At 32.0% G+C, this 19,849-nt stretch overlaps 1 protein-coding gene across 2 annotated transcripts in view; it reads right to left on the reverse strand.

Moving 5' to 3' along the window:
• The window catches only part of LOC137925917 (facilitated trehalose transporter Tret1-like), a 30,240-nt gene extending 12,363 nt beyond the window's left edge, over positions 1-17,877 (reverse strand). The window contains exons 1-2 of one of the 2 annotated variants that reach the window (XM_068769403.1): positions 17,650-17,877; positions 702-770 (exon numbers count right to left, since the gene is read on the reverse strand). In XM_068769403.1, the coding sequence (XP_068625504.1) occupies positions 702-770 (69 nt within the window). In that variant the 5' untranslated portion in view covers positions 17,650-17,877. The remainder of the gene's footprint in view (positions 1-701; positions 771-17,649) is intronic. The other variant, XM_068769404.1, reaches the window with a different exon arrangement.
• Positions 17,878-19,849: the final 1,972 nt, after the last annotated feature.

A 19,849-nucleotide genomic window follows, 5' to 3' on the forward strand; every position in this document is an offset into this window, starting at 1 on the left:
ACTTAGGCCATAGATTACCTCGATGACCTAAACTATGTCACCGCATCAACCGGTTCGTGGTCACCACTCGATAACCTTTCAGACCCAACACCCATTGCCGCTGCAACTTCACACAAGCAATTCTTCGAGTTACGTCGATGATCTTGGTTCTTGTGCGGATCTATTCATTTTTGATTCGATTTCTCAGCGAAATACCGAGCATAGCCCTCTCCATTGCTCTCTGGGAGATCTTGAGCCTTCTCATCAGGTCCGTCGTAAGTGACCACGTCTCAGATCTGTATGTCATCACCGGCAACACATATGTCAAAGATATTGAGGTATTTCGTTATCATTACCAAAAAATAAAATAAAAAGTAGAGATGATTTTGAAAATCGAACGTCGGTACTATACATCAGATCAATTATGACAGTCATATTATGCAGTGACCCTTGCAGCGACCTCGCAGTACAGTTAACCGCTGGGTCAACCTTCAGCAGCATCTTAATGGAATCAATAAGTTCCCTGAACGACGTACGACTCATTTAGTACCTATGACGGACGTCTTCTATTGAATGTTATAACACCTTTATGATTTATTGTTACGTTAAATTGAACAACTTGTGAATAGTTAACACATTTTAATGTGGAAATTATTCACAGGTTGCCATAAGTAAGAAAAAAGAAAGAAGATTTATTGATGGCCAGAATTAATATTATTTACCATTGACAACTGCGTACTGCAATTCAGTTCAAAATCTTTCGCGCTTTTTATAAAGTCTTTAGAAAGCATCTAGAACCATAACAGATTATTAAGTATATTTAATAGTTTAATATACACACACAGCCTTAAAGATGATTGTGCGTCGAAAAATAATTACAATAATTTTCAAATTAAGAACTGTTTTGGTGTCTAAAGTCGTAATCCAAATGTTTACTCATATGTGCGATCATTTTTCTCTTCAACTTTTCTTCGATTTCAAGTGATCTCATCTTTCTTTCTACAATGTTGTATATAGTAAATTTTAAATATTTTGTTACTTATTAAGGAACACATAATTGAACCATAGTTTATACGGGTACTTCTATTGTAATTTTAACTAATGTATACTGCCGGTGTACCTAAATAAATAGAGATTATCCCAAACTACAGCGATGATTTTAAATAAAGAACACAATTATAATTACTAAAACTCTAGGTTAGGTAGTGACTCTATCTTCTAAGGATACTTAGGATGGACTTCCGCAAGGTAACGCCTGATTCCATTAAATAAAAAATCTATCTTCTAAATCAAGAGTCAGTAAATCGCCTTTTTTTAGTATATCCCTACAGTATATTGATTGTTTATTATACAAAGTTTTTTTTGATAGAACTCTCACTACTGTCCAAATAATATTTGAAGATTCCGAAGGTATGAGGTGGCCCTTTTAGTAACAAAGCCCGTGGAATTTCGGAGGAGGAGGAAATCGCTGATAATAGCCGATTAGCATTCCGACACAAGGGCGCCCATGAGGTCGGAAACTCAGCTTAGCCGGTTGCTATTGTCTGACTAACATCATTACTGCCACTTCGGAAAGCGTTAGCGGTAAGTGGCGGAAGAAACTCCAGCAACGCTTTTATCTAGTATGACCGAGGGTTGACGTCCCCTGTGATTTACGATCCGACCTCGTTTCCGACGAGACCGGTCCGTTATCGACGTGTTCCAAGTTCGAAGTTCAAAATATACGGTTTATATTTTTAATGTGGTCTGTGTCGGGTACCAGTGTATTTTTCCGAGAACCGTTTGAAGTGTCGATACCGATCGACGCCCAAACTGTCGCTTATCAGCGTCGGCCGATATCGCATATCAGCTAGTGACACTCTAACGCGGCCTTGTGCACATGCTTTCCTCATTATGCCTTTTACATAAATGTATATCGAGTATTTAAAAAAAAATAACAGTGGTTAAGGAAACTTAAGTAAAATAATCTATTGGATGCAGTCATCGTGGCAAACTTTGTGTGGGATCTATGCCTTGCAATGAGCGTCTGCTGCAGATATAACGACAATCACCTAAACATTTTATTATAATAAGATTTATTTAATAATATTATTATTGGAAGGTACAAGATAACTTGTGGATCTTTATTATACATGCGTACACACAGACCCATGGAGAATTTGTTATCTTTTTGAAGACGAAATTCAATTAGACAGACTTCGCATATGCTCACGTCCCTTTTACAAAAGGTGACTTCCTGTAAAATAAACCTTTTCCTCATTGCATCATCACTTAGGTCCTTATCTTTAAAACAAGGAGATACTCAGTCTTCAGAGGTTCCTATTTTTAACAACGTAGTAACGCAACACAGTATGAAGTTTTATTTTAATTGTCGGTTGAACTAAACCAGCATCCAAGGTTTTTCCGATTTTATAATTCGCGGACCACTCTATTTTCACGAACTCATTTCGACGAATCTGTAACAACCCACAAGGCTATTAGGGTCGACTTTAACATAAAGAAGAGACCTCTCGTATGTATTTCTTTGACTTTACTAATCACCAGTAGCTGTTCGATGTTATTTCAATACTTCAACTTATAAATACTTAAGCTCAACCTAAGAAAGAAAACTTTAATATATAAAGTAGTTATAAAAGATAAAAACTGTGATAAATATATGTAAATAATATAATATATAAATACCTAGAACGTAGTAGTTGATTATGGATGTATGGCGAACAGAACGGAAGAGAAAGACTAAGAAAATTGTGAAATGAAAGGAGTAGGGAGATGGATTATGCGTTGAATGAAAGAAGAGAAAGACAATAAAAAAAGGCGTCAAAAATCAATAAAGAAAATAAACGACCCTGTCCTTGCCAAAGTTACAAGAGGGCCTCAATAGCGGAGGCCATTAAAAAAAAGTATTTATGTAAAATAGGTATTTGGCAGGAAACGTCATTTTATATCATATTACATCAATTAATGCTTATTTTCGGACTCGTCAACTGCTGAGGAACTTGTTACAATACGTCTATAACATTTTTTAAAATAAAATAAAATGTTCTTAATCAAAAACGTACGTCATGTTTTAATTTTAATTTAACTGATAATTACATTACAAATTATATTTAACGCTAATTATAATTTAATTAGATCTTAGATATCGAGGTCCATCTCAAATCCCTGAACCGTTGTTCGCGGATTTTTAATTAATTAATAATTTCTCACGTTTATGATGCAGAAGGTATTTAAATACAAAACAACAATTAAATATATATAGTCTTCTTAGTTATTAATTACTATCATGTTCGATTGCTGGAATACAATGTTATACAATTCACACTTTGTCCATTTGTTATATAGGATTGCAACAGCTCACAAAGAAGTTTACAGAGGATGAACAGCAGCGTTTCTGCGTACCATAATACCACACTGCAATCGCCAGCTCGCCAGCTAAGCGTGGTGATAATGATGTATCCCCTCATAGATATCTTTGGGAGAAATCTAGGCCTTGCAGTGTGTGTCTATGTGCTAAAACGACGACGACGACTAATGTTTATAACAATTTTATTTTAGTCGTAAACCAGCTCCGTTCACATTTGATTATTTTTCCTAGAAATATTTAAAAATATATAATATGTTTAGAATAGTATGTTTAATTAAATATTTCCGTGTTGTATATTGGTATGCGTTGAAGAGAGTAAAAAATTATAACAAAAAAATAATCATTTGATTAAAAATAATATAAAAATTATTTATTTATTATAACCCACGTGTACATTAAAAATATCTCTTAGATAAAGACCCCGAAATCGACTCCCAAAATCAGTTTTGATTTAAATCGATGATGGCAATGTTCATTTTCATCAGTATGGCAATCCACGATTTTTATAATTCATATAAAATATGAAATAATCTTGTATAAAATATACATATACATACATATAAATATACATTTTATATTAATTTGATATTATAATGTTTTAATAAATTATTGCATTTCTGAACTAAAGAATATTATTTTTTATATAAGTATATATGTACATATTTAATCTGTGCTAATTACGGATGACAAATGTCAAAACAGATTTTTAATTTGAAGGTTATGTAAAATAGCGGTCAGTGATATCACTAGAAAAAAAAAAAAAAAGTTTTAATGTCATTTTTTTGTTTTTCCAGTAGTACTTTTAAAATGTTTTTGATATTTAATCTTGCATGTAATTTTCAAAAGCTAAAGAACAAATGAACTAATGTAATAATGTCTACATTTGCGGCGTTAACTCCAGTGGCCACTTTATCGTGTTTGTTCTTGATAATGACAATTGCTCAACGACCCTCTTCGCTTTATCAATTTTATTACCTATAATAACAATACTATTTCCAACACTATAAACCGCTTAAATCTATGTTTTATTAACCGCTTGAGAACACTTCACTATATGGACTTAATATTCGATTGTGTAAACTGATTTACATATATCGCCCTTTCCATTTATGACTTCCTAGTACGTTGTTAGTTCTCGCACATTTTTTCTCTTGAGATTAATAACAAAAGAACAATTGCATTATTGTTAATTGTGACGTGCGTTACAAAATGACTGGCTGTCATATTTTGGCGGGAATTATTTTTTTCATGTTTTTTAATTTGAGAATTGGAAAGATTTTTTAATTAATTTCTCTTTTTAATTTATTGAGAATCATATTCTATGCCATAGCGTAGGAATTCACTCGGGTTTACATTTATTACGGTAATGAAGTTAACATAGAAGAATAACATTATGGCTATGACCAAAAGAACGCATATCTCTAATTTACAGTTGCACTAAGAGTACATTACTGTGTGCTAAATTTTTAATTACTAACTATCCTGTTAATTTGTTTTGTAGTTAATTTATTATTAGGTTAATCATTTTCATAAATACATATTAATATGTTTACATGCCTTTAGCCTAGATATGCCTAGATATGCTATTAATATTATTTTTAGTTTTTTTTTTATATTTTCAATAAGATCTTCTAATCTAAGTTGTATCTAATAAAAAAATTAGATTATTTAGTGCCATATTTTTTACGAATCACTTACCAGTAAAGTCTAATACATCGGATAAGTCCGTATCGTGAATAAAACAATTTTTTTGGCGTTTCAGCCCATAGACACCCATTACTAGGCATAGATCATCCCCAAACATATCTAGGGGGATATACAATGATCGCCACGCTTGGTAGATGGGTTGGCGATCGCAGCGTGGTATTATGGTACCCTTAGGACGTTGCTATCTGGCAATTCTATATAATTAATGCACTAAGTGTAATTTATATAAGATTGTATCCTGGTAATCGAACCCGAGACAGCGATTCTCAGTACTCTACCGCAGAGCTACCACTTGTCAAAATAAATATTTACTTTATATAAATATTACCATTACTTATTTATTCCAACGGTCCGAATGTTCCACAATAGAGCTTACGCTATGATTTATAACACATATATTATTATATTATATTCAATAAATTATTCGATATTACAGCAGTTGGAACGGATTACATTTTTACGACTTTTATCGTGAACGGTAGCACAGATAAATAATCTTCACAGATAAGTGTCTTATATCTTTGGAGCGCGGGATTGAGATTACGATAGATAAGATGGCGCGATTCGAAAAGGGTGGATTGAAACTATTTCATTTTTTATGTTATCATCTGCAGTCATTTGTAAAAATATAATCATATTGATTTTTTTTATTTTATATGGCCCCCGCTATTGGGGGCCTCTCGTACCCCTATCTATGGTGGGACAAGGACTTTATTGGCAATTTAATTTTTTTCACATAATTTTTTATTTTCTCTCTCTTCTTTCATACTTTACTTTCTCTTTCGGTCTATTATCTATCTTTCATGCTACATTTCTGCTTTTTTTCCTTTTTACTCTGTGACCTTTCATTCCTCCCTCATTACATGTTACATTTTATCTTTATTTCTTTTCGTTTACATTTTTATCACATTTTGAGTTACATTTTATCACATTTTTTATTATTATCTATTTAAAATTTTTCTTATTTTCTTTAATTTTTATTTTTTTGTATCACTTTTTTAATTATTTCCTTGCAGTATGAGAGGAATTCTTTTCTAGTATCCTTTCCGCCTATCAGGAAGGCTATTGACTCCTCCCTAATTTAAAAAAAATCATATTGGTTACGTGAACTGAAGTGGCAGTTAGTGGCATACTAACCGCGGAACCGATGGTAGGGGGCAAATGATCCTTGAACGCAGCGTAGGGAGGATCCCGACTAGATGGACCAACGACATATCCAAGGTCGTGCAAAGTAGATGCAGGAAGCTAGACTGGTAATCGTGACGATCTTTGGGGGGGGCATATATATGACAGTTGGCATCTGTAATGATTATGTGTACACGGGTTTTAATATATCAAGAGACCAATGTTTCATTGTTCAGCGTGATTTACCTTTAATTTTTTAAACAAAAGAGAATCGATAAATAATGTCGTATGAAGCAACCGTTAAAATTACAATTACTTTAAAAATTTAAAGTTAAAAATATAGGTAATGAAACACATCGATGATCGTCACATATCTTATGAAGTTTAATCCTGATTAAGTAACCTTGTTCTTTCCTAGTGTTGTTGTTCTCCATTTCGCAATAGTATAAGTTGTGTTTTTGGAACTTCTCGTTCTATATCTTCTAATCATTTCTCTTTTTATCCCTTCACAATATCTTCCGTTCCTTTTCATACTTTTCATTTCGTACATCGCCTCACTTCCATGGCCTTCTTCGCAGGATCATACATTTACACTTTCTTTTATTTTACCTTATTTGTTTTAACTTTTTAAGTTTATTTGCCTTAGTTTAACATTAATATTATATTGCTTCTAATCTATGTGATTGTTTATTTTTAGTTCACTTTTATAATTATCAAAGTTCATAATCACTTTTCTTTTTTTTTAATTTAAATAATTTCAAATGTATCCTTTATTTGTGGAATCTTACAGGTCCTATGACTTTCCTACAAAAGCCTAGGATAGATTTCCGCTGCGGCGTAAATGTTCTGGAATGGAGACCGCCGCCCAGAAAGCAAAAAGCAGTGGTGGACAGACGACCTAGTTAAAGTCAACGGAAGGCCCTGGATGCCTCTTGCTTCCAACTGGTCTTATGGAGAATCCACGCGAAGGTCTATGTTTAATAGTGGGCGTCCTAAACGTAACAAAACCGTGTAATAGGAGGGGATATCCGTGGGATAGGAGGCGATGCGTGCATAATGTAAATGAATGCTATGAGAATGATGAAAAATATGAAGGATGAAAGAGGGAAGAAATAGAGAAAGTTGTAAAGGATGAGAGAGAGAGAGTTAAAAAAGTAAGATTTATATTCCTGTCCCAAAAATAAGATAGGGGCAAGACAGGCCCACCATAACGGGCCCCAATAGTGGATGTCTGATGATGAATTTGCCGAGTGATTTAATCTCGTCCCACGATCGTGAGTAACACTTCTTGGTACCAAATTGTAAGGAGTATATATATTTCAAATGTAATTATAATAAAATTCTACAAAAATTTTAAAGACTTCTTATATTTAAAATTGGAAGTATATTATTAAATAAAGCTTAATAATATATAGCATTCAAGAGTTTTTAGTTAATCGAAATATGTGGAAATTGGTTTATTGACTTATTTACATCATTGATATTATAATGTTTATATATAAAAATTGTTAGAATTCATTTAAAAGAGCAACTGTTGAGTTTCCGGCAGACTTTTCTCAGCATATCAGCGTTCCAGTCCAGTGGTAGTTTACTACGTATAGTGTTAAAATAATCGACGATAGAAAAGCGCATGTAAATGTCTACTTGAATAAAGATATTTAGGAATCGAACCAGCCATCACTACAACTGTGTTTTAACACGTTCACTGCGGGCCCAATTTTGAAGAACTTTCAGCTGGTGCGGCTGAGGTCGAATCAGCCTCAAGCTGAACTTCCTAGTAGTGCGGTTGAGGCCTTTTCTGCCTCATGTTTCGGTTGAATGTAAACAGCCGCCGCACTAGAGAGAAAACACGAGTGTTACGCGCCGCACCAGTGCAAAGTCTACCATGAGGCTGAATCGGCCTCAAGCCGCAGTGAACGTGTTAACTACCATGCTATCACGTACTGTAAAGTGTAAATGCGCTAAATGTAGATAATGTATACTGACAAGGTTCGCAAGACGTATGAACGTACCCATGATTGATTTATTCACGCTCATTTAACATCTGTCTAAGAATGTGTTCGATATTTTATAATCGATATTTCCTGTCGCATATTATATACAATGTAATATAATATAACGTAATATAATATAACGTAATGTAACATTACATTTATGAGTACCATTTTTTTTATTGACTATTTATCGTATTTTTCTTTAATTATTTGATTAAATGGAGGTCGAAAGATTTTTGGAATATAAAATGTATTAAGTAAGAAAAGGACCGATATTTAGCCACTTCCGCACACTTTGTGCAGAAGTAGCTAGGCTAATATTGGTCCTTTTCTTACTTAGGATGGACTTCCGAAAGGTAACGCCTGATTTCATTAAATATAAAATGTATTATAATTTTACAAGCCAACAGTTACTTTTGACTTGTGTTAAATGACACATAATTTTAATTTTGATCTCAAATATTAATGACCAGGTTGACGACAATTTTTTTTAATGTAGCAACATTATTCAATAAAGAATTCTTAATACAGCAAGCCAGATCGTTGGATTTGAAATAAAATAATCATTTAATACATAAATGCTATCTTTTAGACGATTTAATTGATTACGTGTTAAGCAAAAAGAATTGCATTTTATACTTAACAATAACTGACCCACAGGGTAAACCATCAAACGAAAGCATTTTTAATATAGAATGATGATTCATATACCAATTGTCGATGTAACGTTATTACGGATGCGATTTGTAATCGATGCGAGCTCTTTCATTTGTCAGCAATGTCATACAATTTGTGATGATTTTGTTAAAGGAGTTTGAGCATTTTTTAGTTTATCATTATTTATATATATGTGTACTTCATTTATCATCATTTTAGCAGTAAGACGCCCACTGCTGGATCTAGGCCTCCGACAACCTTAACCTTCTAATTATTAACTTTAAAAAAAAAGATATCAATTTAAATCCATTTCTGCCGAACGGTATTCTCGAAACCACTTAATATATCTTCGTCCAATATTTCAAGGCATTTAACACTGGGCCATAGTATCATGTTATGCCTCATTAGCAACCTTAGTCGTTCAACGAGCGAGAGAGATTTCTGTAAGAGATCGAATCGAATGAAATCCGTACTCTTACAAACATAACCGATGTAATCGGTATATGACAAGTTGAAACGGCAGTAGACTGACAACAAAAGAAAATAGATAGTCGATAGAGGCCCCAGCCTAGGACACGGCTTCTCTGCCAGTATATTAGCATGTTACTTCGCGCGATGCCGGTGTTATACTTGCTCATAGAAGTAGGTTGGTTGGCATCTCGCGCCGGCGCGAGACCGGCAAGTAGATTGCAGCATAGCACTTTCATCACAAGGTTAGCAGAAGAACTTTTTAAGATCGTCAAAACACATTGGATGCACTTTTTTATTAGAATGCGAAAGGCCAATAACATAGGGATTAAAGTCTGCTGTGACCACGGGCTTATGTGTTGTTGTATCTTTAACTTTTTATACAATTGTTAACGCCCACAACAATCATCTGTTCCTTTAATTTGTTCTATAAAGTGCAGTTGTAAGAATACTATATCTACTCAGTGAATATAGTAAAGGAATGTTAATAATTCTGCATTCAAAAGACCAAACTACACCGGTAACCCTTTATGCAGTATACCTTTGACCTATGCACTTTATATTTTCGTAACCGCATACGATTTTATGCAATATTCTATGATTATCCCTTATTTACAATTCAATTTTCATTTGCATATCTTGCAAAAGAGTATGCGTTATTCAATTGAATTATATCGTGTGTACACGATACAATTATATGTATATATTATTTATATATTCAGAGACTCGAATAATATTGTGATTCGTAACTTTAATACGTTCCATTTGTTTCGAAATAGTTTTTTTTCTACAAGATTAAAACAGAATAAAGTGATCACATAGATCAGCGATCACAAATCAGATGCGTACGTTAAGGTTTGGTATCAATCTTCACGACGCTCTCACCCGAGCTCTTAGATCAAAGTGCTGATGGGTTGGATACGTCGCACTGCTGACAACGAGAAAAAGTTCCAAGTGCTAAAATAAAAATTGATTTTTTATACCAAAGATACATAGATTATATTTCGAAAATCGCAGAAAAGGAACAAGAGAAAAGATATGAAATAACCTGAAGGTGACCTATACCCAAATAAAAAGAAAATTACTAACAACACTAACCACTAACATTATGGAAACTAAACATTACTAACATTGCTTTAAATATTTTTTTAGGATTTGGAAATAAATGGCTACGTTCATTCATTCATTGATTTTTTCCTTCATTTACAAATTTATTTATTTCTTCGCTCATTGTTTCGTTGTTCTTTAGTTCATTTGTCAATTTATTTTTTCATTCTCATCTTCATTTTTTCATTCAATTATATATTCATTCAATCATTCTTTTAGTCATTCATTCTTTCATTCTGTTATTCAATCATTCATTTATCCAATCATTCAGTCTTTCATACATTCATTCATAGATCAATGATAAGTAAGAAACCAAAGATGATAAGTAGAGTGGGAATGAAGAAGAGTAATATCGATAAGATGATGTGTATCTAAAGCTAAGTTGCTAAACTTTACGCTTTATCGAGCTTACCTTTTATCATCATTTCATCCGCAAAACGCCAACGAATGAAAAACCATAGTCTTTGATCCCTGTTTAGTAATGTGTTTATTTTTATTTGTTTTTTCATTGTTTGACTATAAATCATTATATGTTCTTAGTGAGATAGTTATAAGGTACCAACTGTAACTAATTTTATATTTCTAAGCTTCTAAGTTTGTACTTTCTTACTGCCTTTTGTTATTGTCTATCTCCAATAAAGTAAATAAATAAATAAATAAATGGACAAGGCAAGAACGGTCAAGGTGGCGTTCTTTGGAAGAGGCGTATTCCTTGCAGTGTGCAAAGTTTATTGATTTACAATAAAATGCTAATTTAAGTATAAAAGGATTGTATTATTATCTACAGCTTACTGCCAGACACGTCTTAATTCGATCAAGTCGATAGCATGAATGGTAATAATGATAAAATTTTTAAAAATAGAATTCGTGACGAGCAACTGATGCGCAACAAGGAGCAGTTTAAAACATCCGTCAGATAAATGTCAAGCAGTTTGTGAGTGCACCGGAAGTGTTCGTTACTGTTAATGGCACGAACGACGACCATCGTCTCAAATACGTGGGTAGTAAGAACTTTCTGGAGTTTATATCGACCCGGTCGCTCGGACTCGTCATATCTACTACTCAATTTAATACTTTGAAATAAGAATATAATACGATGACGTCATCAAAAATGAAATCAATGTACTTTCGTTCTATATTCTGGAAACATTATGGATTTAAATTTCTTTTTTCGAACACGCTGTTACAAACACTTTAGAATCGTCAAACAACATGAAATGTCGGCATTGTTGTATCTACAGGGTGTCACCGCCAGCTCGGAAAGCAGTTCTGCTGAGAGCCGGCAAAAACTCAACAGTTGCTCTTAACAAATATAGTTTTATAAAGAGTGCGCTACAATAATTAGCTTCCTGAATGAGCATCAACAAAAATTAATACCAAGCATTAACGTTATAGTATTCTTGGATAGAATAATATCCTTTTTTATCATCTGTTTTAAATTACTTGTTGTAAAAAGCTACTTCATGAAGTAACTTAATAATTGCTTGGTTACTTTGAACTTATTACCACCTTTGATTATAGAATTGTATTCAAATCTCGAATCATAAAACCTATGCTCCATGAAGCTGTTATATACGTAAAAACAAAAAATCACAAAAGATAGACGAACGAACACTTCCACCCAGCATCGTTATACGTTGTAGTCATCATCTGTTCATCATCGTCACCCAGACACCATCATTTATTAACGGACTTTTTTACCTTCTTAATAGTGATACGTATATTATACTACTTATTATAATCTTAGCAAGTAAAATTAGTGAAGTATTACATTCAAAATCACAGCAAGTGTTTTGTGTCTGGACGCACATTATAATAAGGGTCAATACACTGTCTTGGTCGATGTCCAGTATTATAGACATTTACAGCTCAAATGACGGTGACGATTTGACCTTTTTCTGTCTCATTTTGAAATATCTGTCGTTATATATATTTTAACTCTTAACCATGATATGTATATCTCTATAGGTTGATTGAGTACAGGTTCAAAAGCTTTAAAGGTGTAAGTATATATATATATATATATATATATATATATATATATAAATATTATTTTTGTTTACACCTGTCCTTGCAGATTTTGTTATGTCAAAAGATATGCGTTGCGATGCGTTGCGTTGAAATGAAAAAAAAATTATGTTACATACTTCATACTGATCATGTATAGGTGATTGAAAATAAATATACAATCATTGCAGTTATTTGTTAAAAATGAGCTATACATTCATATTGTTTTAAATTGCTACTTTGTACCATCTCAAGAACCAATTTCCGGCGCAAAGCATCAATGATCTGTAAATTCAATTGACCCTATAACTTCACAACAATAGCTAAACACTGATACTATGGTAAATTATAAACTCTGACTATATGTAGATATTTACGTAATTATAAATCACTCAAGAATTTATCTTCTAAATATATACAGGGTGATGTGAACATTACCCGGCGATAAATATTGCACATCGACCTTTGGAAAGAGACAATCGGTTATCGTCTTCGTAGATCGTTATCTCTGTCGCATGAAGTACAACGACTGACAATACGCCACATAGGTAGTGTGGGACAGAGATAGTTCTCTCTCTACGAAGCTGATTGTGTCTTTCTAAAGGTCGATGTGCAATATTTTTCGCGGGTTTTGTACTAGCTTTCGCCGGCCGGTTTCAAATGATCAGCATTGTCTTTTGTGTGTCTAATTCATTCTCGGTAATTTTGAACATGTCATAAAGCTATAAATTAAAAAATGGATTAAGATTTAGCAATAAACAATCTAGATAAATAATAAGTAATTATTAAATACAGACAAAAAAAAATATCTGCCATTTGACTGCAGACGATTACATGAGGCTTAACCTTTTTTTTAACCGGGAAAGTTACAAAATGGCGCATATCTGTCAAGAACTATTTTTTTAAATTACAAATGAAGTACTACTGTTTACAGTTCTGTGATCTTTAGTATATTCAGAGCAAGCGATTTTAAACTGTATTTTCAAGGTGATTCGATATAATGTAGAATATATCGTTTCCGGCAGACTTAAGCTGTAGACAATGTTGTTACAGGCAAGTATGGTCCATAGGCAGTTGACGGGTTAAATATGAAAACAAAACCATTGCGAGAGGAATTTCCTAAAATCCGTTCTTAGCTGATCTCTGATCGTCAAAAGGAATATTTCTACCGAATTTAATGTCTCTAAACTTTATGATTCCTGGTATTAGTGATAAATATATATGATGGAAATCCTCTAATCTCTAATACATAAATAGATAGATATATCATCATCATTTCAACCAAAGGACGTTTTATGTTGAACTTAGGCTTCCTTAACTTATTTCTAATTGGACTGAAAAGAAGTAGCTTAAAAACACCGTCTTGTAACGAATTTAATAGTCTTCTGTATTCCTTTGTTGGTCGACATCCTTGGCTGTGCCTGCCAGGCTGTAGTCTCCACAACTTAAGGCCTAGAGCAACCATCAGTTCTCCGTGCTATATGGCCTATTTACTGCCACTTAAGTTTATTAGTTCGCTGGATTATGTTAGCTAGATTTATCTACAGATCTCCATATTTCTCATTCGATTTCGTAATGAAATTCCTTATGTATTTATGTTCACGTTTTACTATCCGTCTTGTTTAAAATAGATTTTATAGTATAGCTGAAAACGCCGCTTACGAATTTGGAATTCGATCTAAATAGTGTATAGCGTAACCTATCTATACGGCTATTGATAAAAGATTTCGTACTTAATTATCGTCAATAGAGTTATATAAACCAGAGGTTCCCAGACTTTTAATGTCATGTGTTATTTAATTGCAGTTTTTCACTGACCTAAAGATTAAAAGATTTTTGTTCTCATAGACCAGTTTAAAAATACATCTAGTTCCGGTAGATGCTTGAAGCTACTTTTCTAGCATATTCATAAAACTCGAAAAAAATGCGAAGATTAATTAACTTTGGAAGTAACATTGCGGCTAAAAAAGTTAGCATTGTTTGGTAAGTAACTAACTAAATATGGAATACACTTTCATAAACATATACGTATGAAATATATAAGTGTTTATAACTCATATTCGCTGAACTTCTCAAACTATTACCTGCCTATATTGATAGGTAAAGTCAAGCCTACATTTTAGTTCTAATCCTTTTTTAAGGCCTCGTTTTTGGGGCCTCTTGTTTAACACCTATCATGGGTGGACAGGGTCTTTAATTATATTATAATTCATTTCCATACTTGTCTTTCGTCCTTCTCAATGTTTTTCATTTTTTTCTATAATATCCTTCATAATACCTTTCATTCCTTTCCATTTTCTTCCATAATTCATCTCACTTTTTTCGCCTAGTTCTTCACTATTGAAAGCATATAAATATTCGTGGACCCACGCTTTCGACTTCCAATATTAGTCTTGTTAACATCCTGTGAACCTTCCTGTCGACCCTATGGTCCATCTAGACCTTTCCTTTGTGACAATTGGATGAGTGGATGGTCAAGATGGACCTCACCTACACCACTTTGGGAACTTAGGATATAAACCTTTAACATTTTTTCATAGTCGCAATTTTTATACGACCAGTTCGAACTAAAAATTAAAATAACAAAACTATATCGTTATATTGTTTACTCGTATACTTTTATCGAAATCAACATACATAATATATTACTGGCCATCGTAATCTAAATTAAAATTCTCTCGCTTAAAAAAAAACAAAACAAACTGGATTGACAGAAGCTAAATGTCAAACATGATAAGGTCTATCTCAATGAAATTTGGACTTGATTGAAAAATAAAATAAGTTTATTTAGATGAAAAAATCTTTGACTTTTTTATTATCTTTAAACAAAAACTGTTTGTTTTGCCTACAACATTTTTGATAACATTATATCATCAACATTTTTTAATCTACTAATATTTTTTTCGAGAATATCTCGCTTAGTGACAACATATCCGGCGCGTTATTTAGCTGTCAATAATGTGAAAAAAATGAACTATAAGTATAGAAAAGATTAATTGTTATAATTAAACAATGTTTTCTGCTATTAGCACATCGTTCAAAAAATAAACCAACAAGTTCTTTGTACTTATAACATTATTTTTCGTTATTCAAGTACTTCCGTCGTCAAATATTATGTTTTCTCTTGGTTTATATTAGATTTACCTTTGGTAATAATTAATTTGATATATCCGATTGAAAAAAAAATTAAAGCTATTCTGACGATAAACATATATCGGCCCCTCAAAGATGTCTATTATATTGTGAAGTAATTTATATTAAAAAACTACTCACGACTATTTATCTTGGTTGTTATTTATTACTAAGGGCTGAACTTTGTATATGTGGGGTAAGTTTAAAAAAAATAAACTTAAATTAAAAATTTATTTTGTTATAAACATTTTACAAATTAGCAAAATATTTGACAATTGTTTTTTTTTTAAGAAACAAAGGTATTATTCGTACAGATATTATGTAATTAATGTTTTAATTTTGACTTATTCTTTTGGCCAGTGATTCCGATTAAGACACGTCCCACAGATTTAAAAAAACACCGATATAGATGTTAACAATATAAGAAAGAAATATAATAACTTATTTTAAATTTACCAGTCATGTTATAAGAATGCCAAAAATAGGAATCTTCACTTAACTACATACTGCAGTACAACTTAACCCGTACCACAACGATTATTTTCACTAAAAAACCAAGTTTTTTATTTGTTCTTGACTTTCCGGAATAATGTTTTATAATTTCAGAGATCACGAATGTATTTTTTAATTACGTAATACATTTCACATGAATTTCGTTAAATCGATATATTTATTTTGTGTCTATATTTGTATTCATTTATTATGTTGCGTACATGGTAACACAATTTTTAACTTGAGATAAAAAAAATATGTTATTTATGATATCATCTTTCAGCCCATAGACGCACACTCCAAGATTTAGACCTTCCCCAAAGACTTATGGGGGACCTATGGGGGATATACCGTAAAACCAAAGCTTGGCAGGCGGATTGACGATCGCAGTGTTTTTAAATGGTACGGCAAAGGACACTGCTGTTCATCCTCTAGTAAATTGTTGGTGAGCAGGGCATCTTATATAATTAATGCCTAAAGGGTGATTTTTATAAAATTATATCCCGGGAATCAAACCCGCGACCTACTATCGCAAGTTTCAGTCATCTACCTCTGGACTATCACTGCTTAATATTGTTTATATAATACATTTAATTTACATTAATTATTTCGATATTTAAGGATGATGCTACTGATAGAGATGACTTACTAGAATTAAATATATTATTATTTAAAATAAAAATAAAAAGTTTACGTAAAACATTACAGTTATATCACATCGCAATAATTCGTATAATAATTGGCATAAAATAAATAGAACTTGAAAACTAAACAATGCCTCGGATGTATTGGAATATTTCCAAATTCAAAAGTAGCTTCGCTATGTTTTTTTTGCTAGTACCGACGTTTACATAAAAAATTATGTAACCACTAACGATCTTTATTAACACAGGTCTGTTAAATGAGCGAGAACATAGTATGTTACGCTGTTGTGTGGCAAATATGTTGATATTTTTATATATATAATATATTCCAACGTTTTTTTTTCTATTAGTAATTGTATTATGTAAAATTTCACCGGTTTCATGGTGTTTAAGTTAAAACACTTTAACCAAAGTCTCAAAGACTCACTTATGGATCTTGGTCCGAACCAACATTACAACCCTATTTAAATGTGCACGGAAAAAAATACCCACACATCCGAAAAATATATCCGAAATTATAACTCAATTAAAGTTTTAATTATAATAATAACATTTTACTTAAAACTTAAATTACTATAATATTTATAATTACATATTTTGACAAAATTTGATATATTCGTGTAAATAATCTAAATCATTTCTAGTATGTTTTATGCTACAAGATCGCACATGGGTAAAATATAATATAATAAGTACAGAATAAAAATTATATAACCACAATAAATTAAAAAGGTATCTATCATAGCTTGTCAAACACTATCATCTTAAAATTAACAAAGTGTGTAACAAAATGGTTAAATATTTATGTCTAGACGAAATAAATTAGATTAAAAAAATTATCATCAACGTATTCTAAAATCAAACATAGTTGTTATCTCTAAACATACACACGTGCTTTTTCACATTCATTAAAATAATATTTACAAAGAATAAATACGCCATGATTTAAAAAATAAATATGCATTTTACTTACCAAGAAAAGAACCGTTGTGGAAAAAATTAACTTTTTTTAATTTAAATTTCTCACTGCCCACTGATCACAGATAATAAAACCGGCAACGGATTTATCTATTTTTTTTTTAATTATGTAACTCTGGAGAGGTCGATGTTGGCGCGCTCGTGTGGACTCTGTGTCTAATGTGCGACCGAGCGACGGACACGCCGGATTTCGGTACACTGGCCAAATTATTTAGATTTACCTACGTCGACGTATTATTAGTGGGCGTGGTGGAGAACACAAACATATTGCTACTCTAATCTCTTCAGCGCACACATTGTAGCATAAATCATATATAATAATGACGCTGTGAAATCACACCCATAGAGTACTGGACATTTAGAGAATATTAAAAAAAAATAAACGTAATGCCGCCATAGATAATCATTTCATGATTTATTTAATGGATTTAAAAAAATGTACATTATATATAAACGATAAGAAAATGCGATTTAATCGATAAATTAATAATAAAATAGTTTTAAGAGCGGTTCTACTCAAAGCAACGATTTGCATGTACATTAAAATAAAAACACGTAAAAAACATTATCCCTATCAATATCAGATATTTGTAAACATAAATTAATAAATTTGATATATTATTAGAGTTATAGAGATATAATGTTTAGGACATTGAAGTCACAGTAAGCTGGTACACGACAATTGTTGGTGTATAATAATTATTGAGAAAAAATAAGTTCATTGCATTAGTAAAATAACAAAGACATAAAACAAATAAATATAAATAAATTACGAAATCTTTTTTTATAACGATATTTCGCCCTATTGACATTTATGTCGCGGATCTTTTTGAAAAAAAAAACGGTTTACAGAAATCATTTTTCTTGCTGTGACCTCACACAATATATTTTACCTTATAATAATTACAATAAAGAAGAAAAAGGATTCCATAATGTATTTACAAGGCACCGTGAAAAACTTGCTGTAATAAAATGTCGACAGTTAACAAATCTCTAACTCATTTGTAATAAACAGAATCATATTTTATTAATAACTCCCGTAAAAATATAATATATTGTACAACCAATTATAAAATTCAATACGCATATTAAAATTAAATTGTCGGTTCAATAAACAAATATTTAAATAAAACGAATCTGTACAATTATGTCACTTGATTATTTTGTTTTTATTTAGGCTGTTATGTTATTGTGTAGTTTCTTCTTGCTTCTTCCCCACAATTATAACACTTTGCAAAATAGAGTATAATAAAAAAATAGATATAAAAATAGTTGACGATCTATAAGTCTAGTTAAAAATTCTGATGTTGATTAAATTAATTTTATCTTTATCTTTTATCTTTATAGATCTCGCAAATTTGAAAAGGACGGACCCAAATAGCGGGTAGTCCAAAACTCGTTTTTGGGTAGCAAGTCTGGCAGCTTTAATCACATCACACCAAACACACGTTCAATCAACATCAACATTTCAGTCGTATGACGTCCACTGTTGGATATAATTCTATATATTACAGATTAATAATAAGACCGATTGAAATCGGTACAAAATACATGCAGTGTGTTTCGTATACCTTAACTATGTCATCTCTTAATCTTGTGGGAGGACACTTCACGCTGCTCTTGCAGGTTCTTCCAGAGCTTAGCAGCAGATAGTCGTATTGTGGCCTTCCGCTGATATGTCAGCTACCTTCACTCATCTACGGACCTTCTCATTCGGAAGGAAAATTTGATCTCGTAGAGAAATCCCATGTCTTCTTCATGATTTGTAAGGCGTCTGTGAGCTTGAGTACTAAAGTGTTACTTTTTTGGTCATCGCTATCGTACATATAGGACAGGGCATTACAATGTCATTAATTTATTTATTTCTTTTCTCTTCTTTCATTCGTTGTATTATCTTTCTTCGTCTTACGTTCTACAATTTTTCTAGCATTCCGTGCTGCACTAATTTTTCTTTCATGTGTCGACTAACTTCCATCATCTTGTTCCTCAACTATTACAGATATAGGTATTTATTATTATTGGATTACTTATTTAATTTCATATTTTATCACAATTAAACAATTCTTTTTTTAATTTATTCTTTATTTATTTCAAATTAGTGATTTACTTTTCCTCCTATTCCTTTTATGGATTACCCGACCATTAGTATTTGGAATGTTACAGTGTTGACATTGATCGTACAGGTAGGCTGCCTT

Source organism: Battus philenor, unplaced genomic scaffold (assembly GCF_028537555.1).
Source record: "Battus philenor isolate CCGP_79_NKW_IND1 unplaced genomic scaffold, ilBatPhil1.0.hap1 SCAF_28, whole genome shotgun sequence".
NCBI lineage: Eukaryota > Metazoa > Arthropoda > Insecta > Lepidoptera > Papilionidae > Battus > Battus philenor.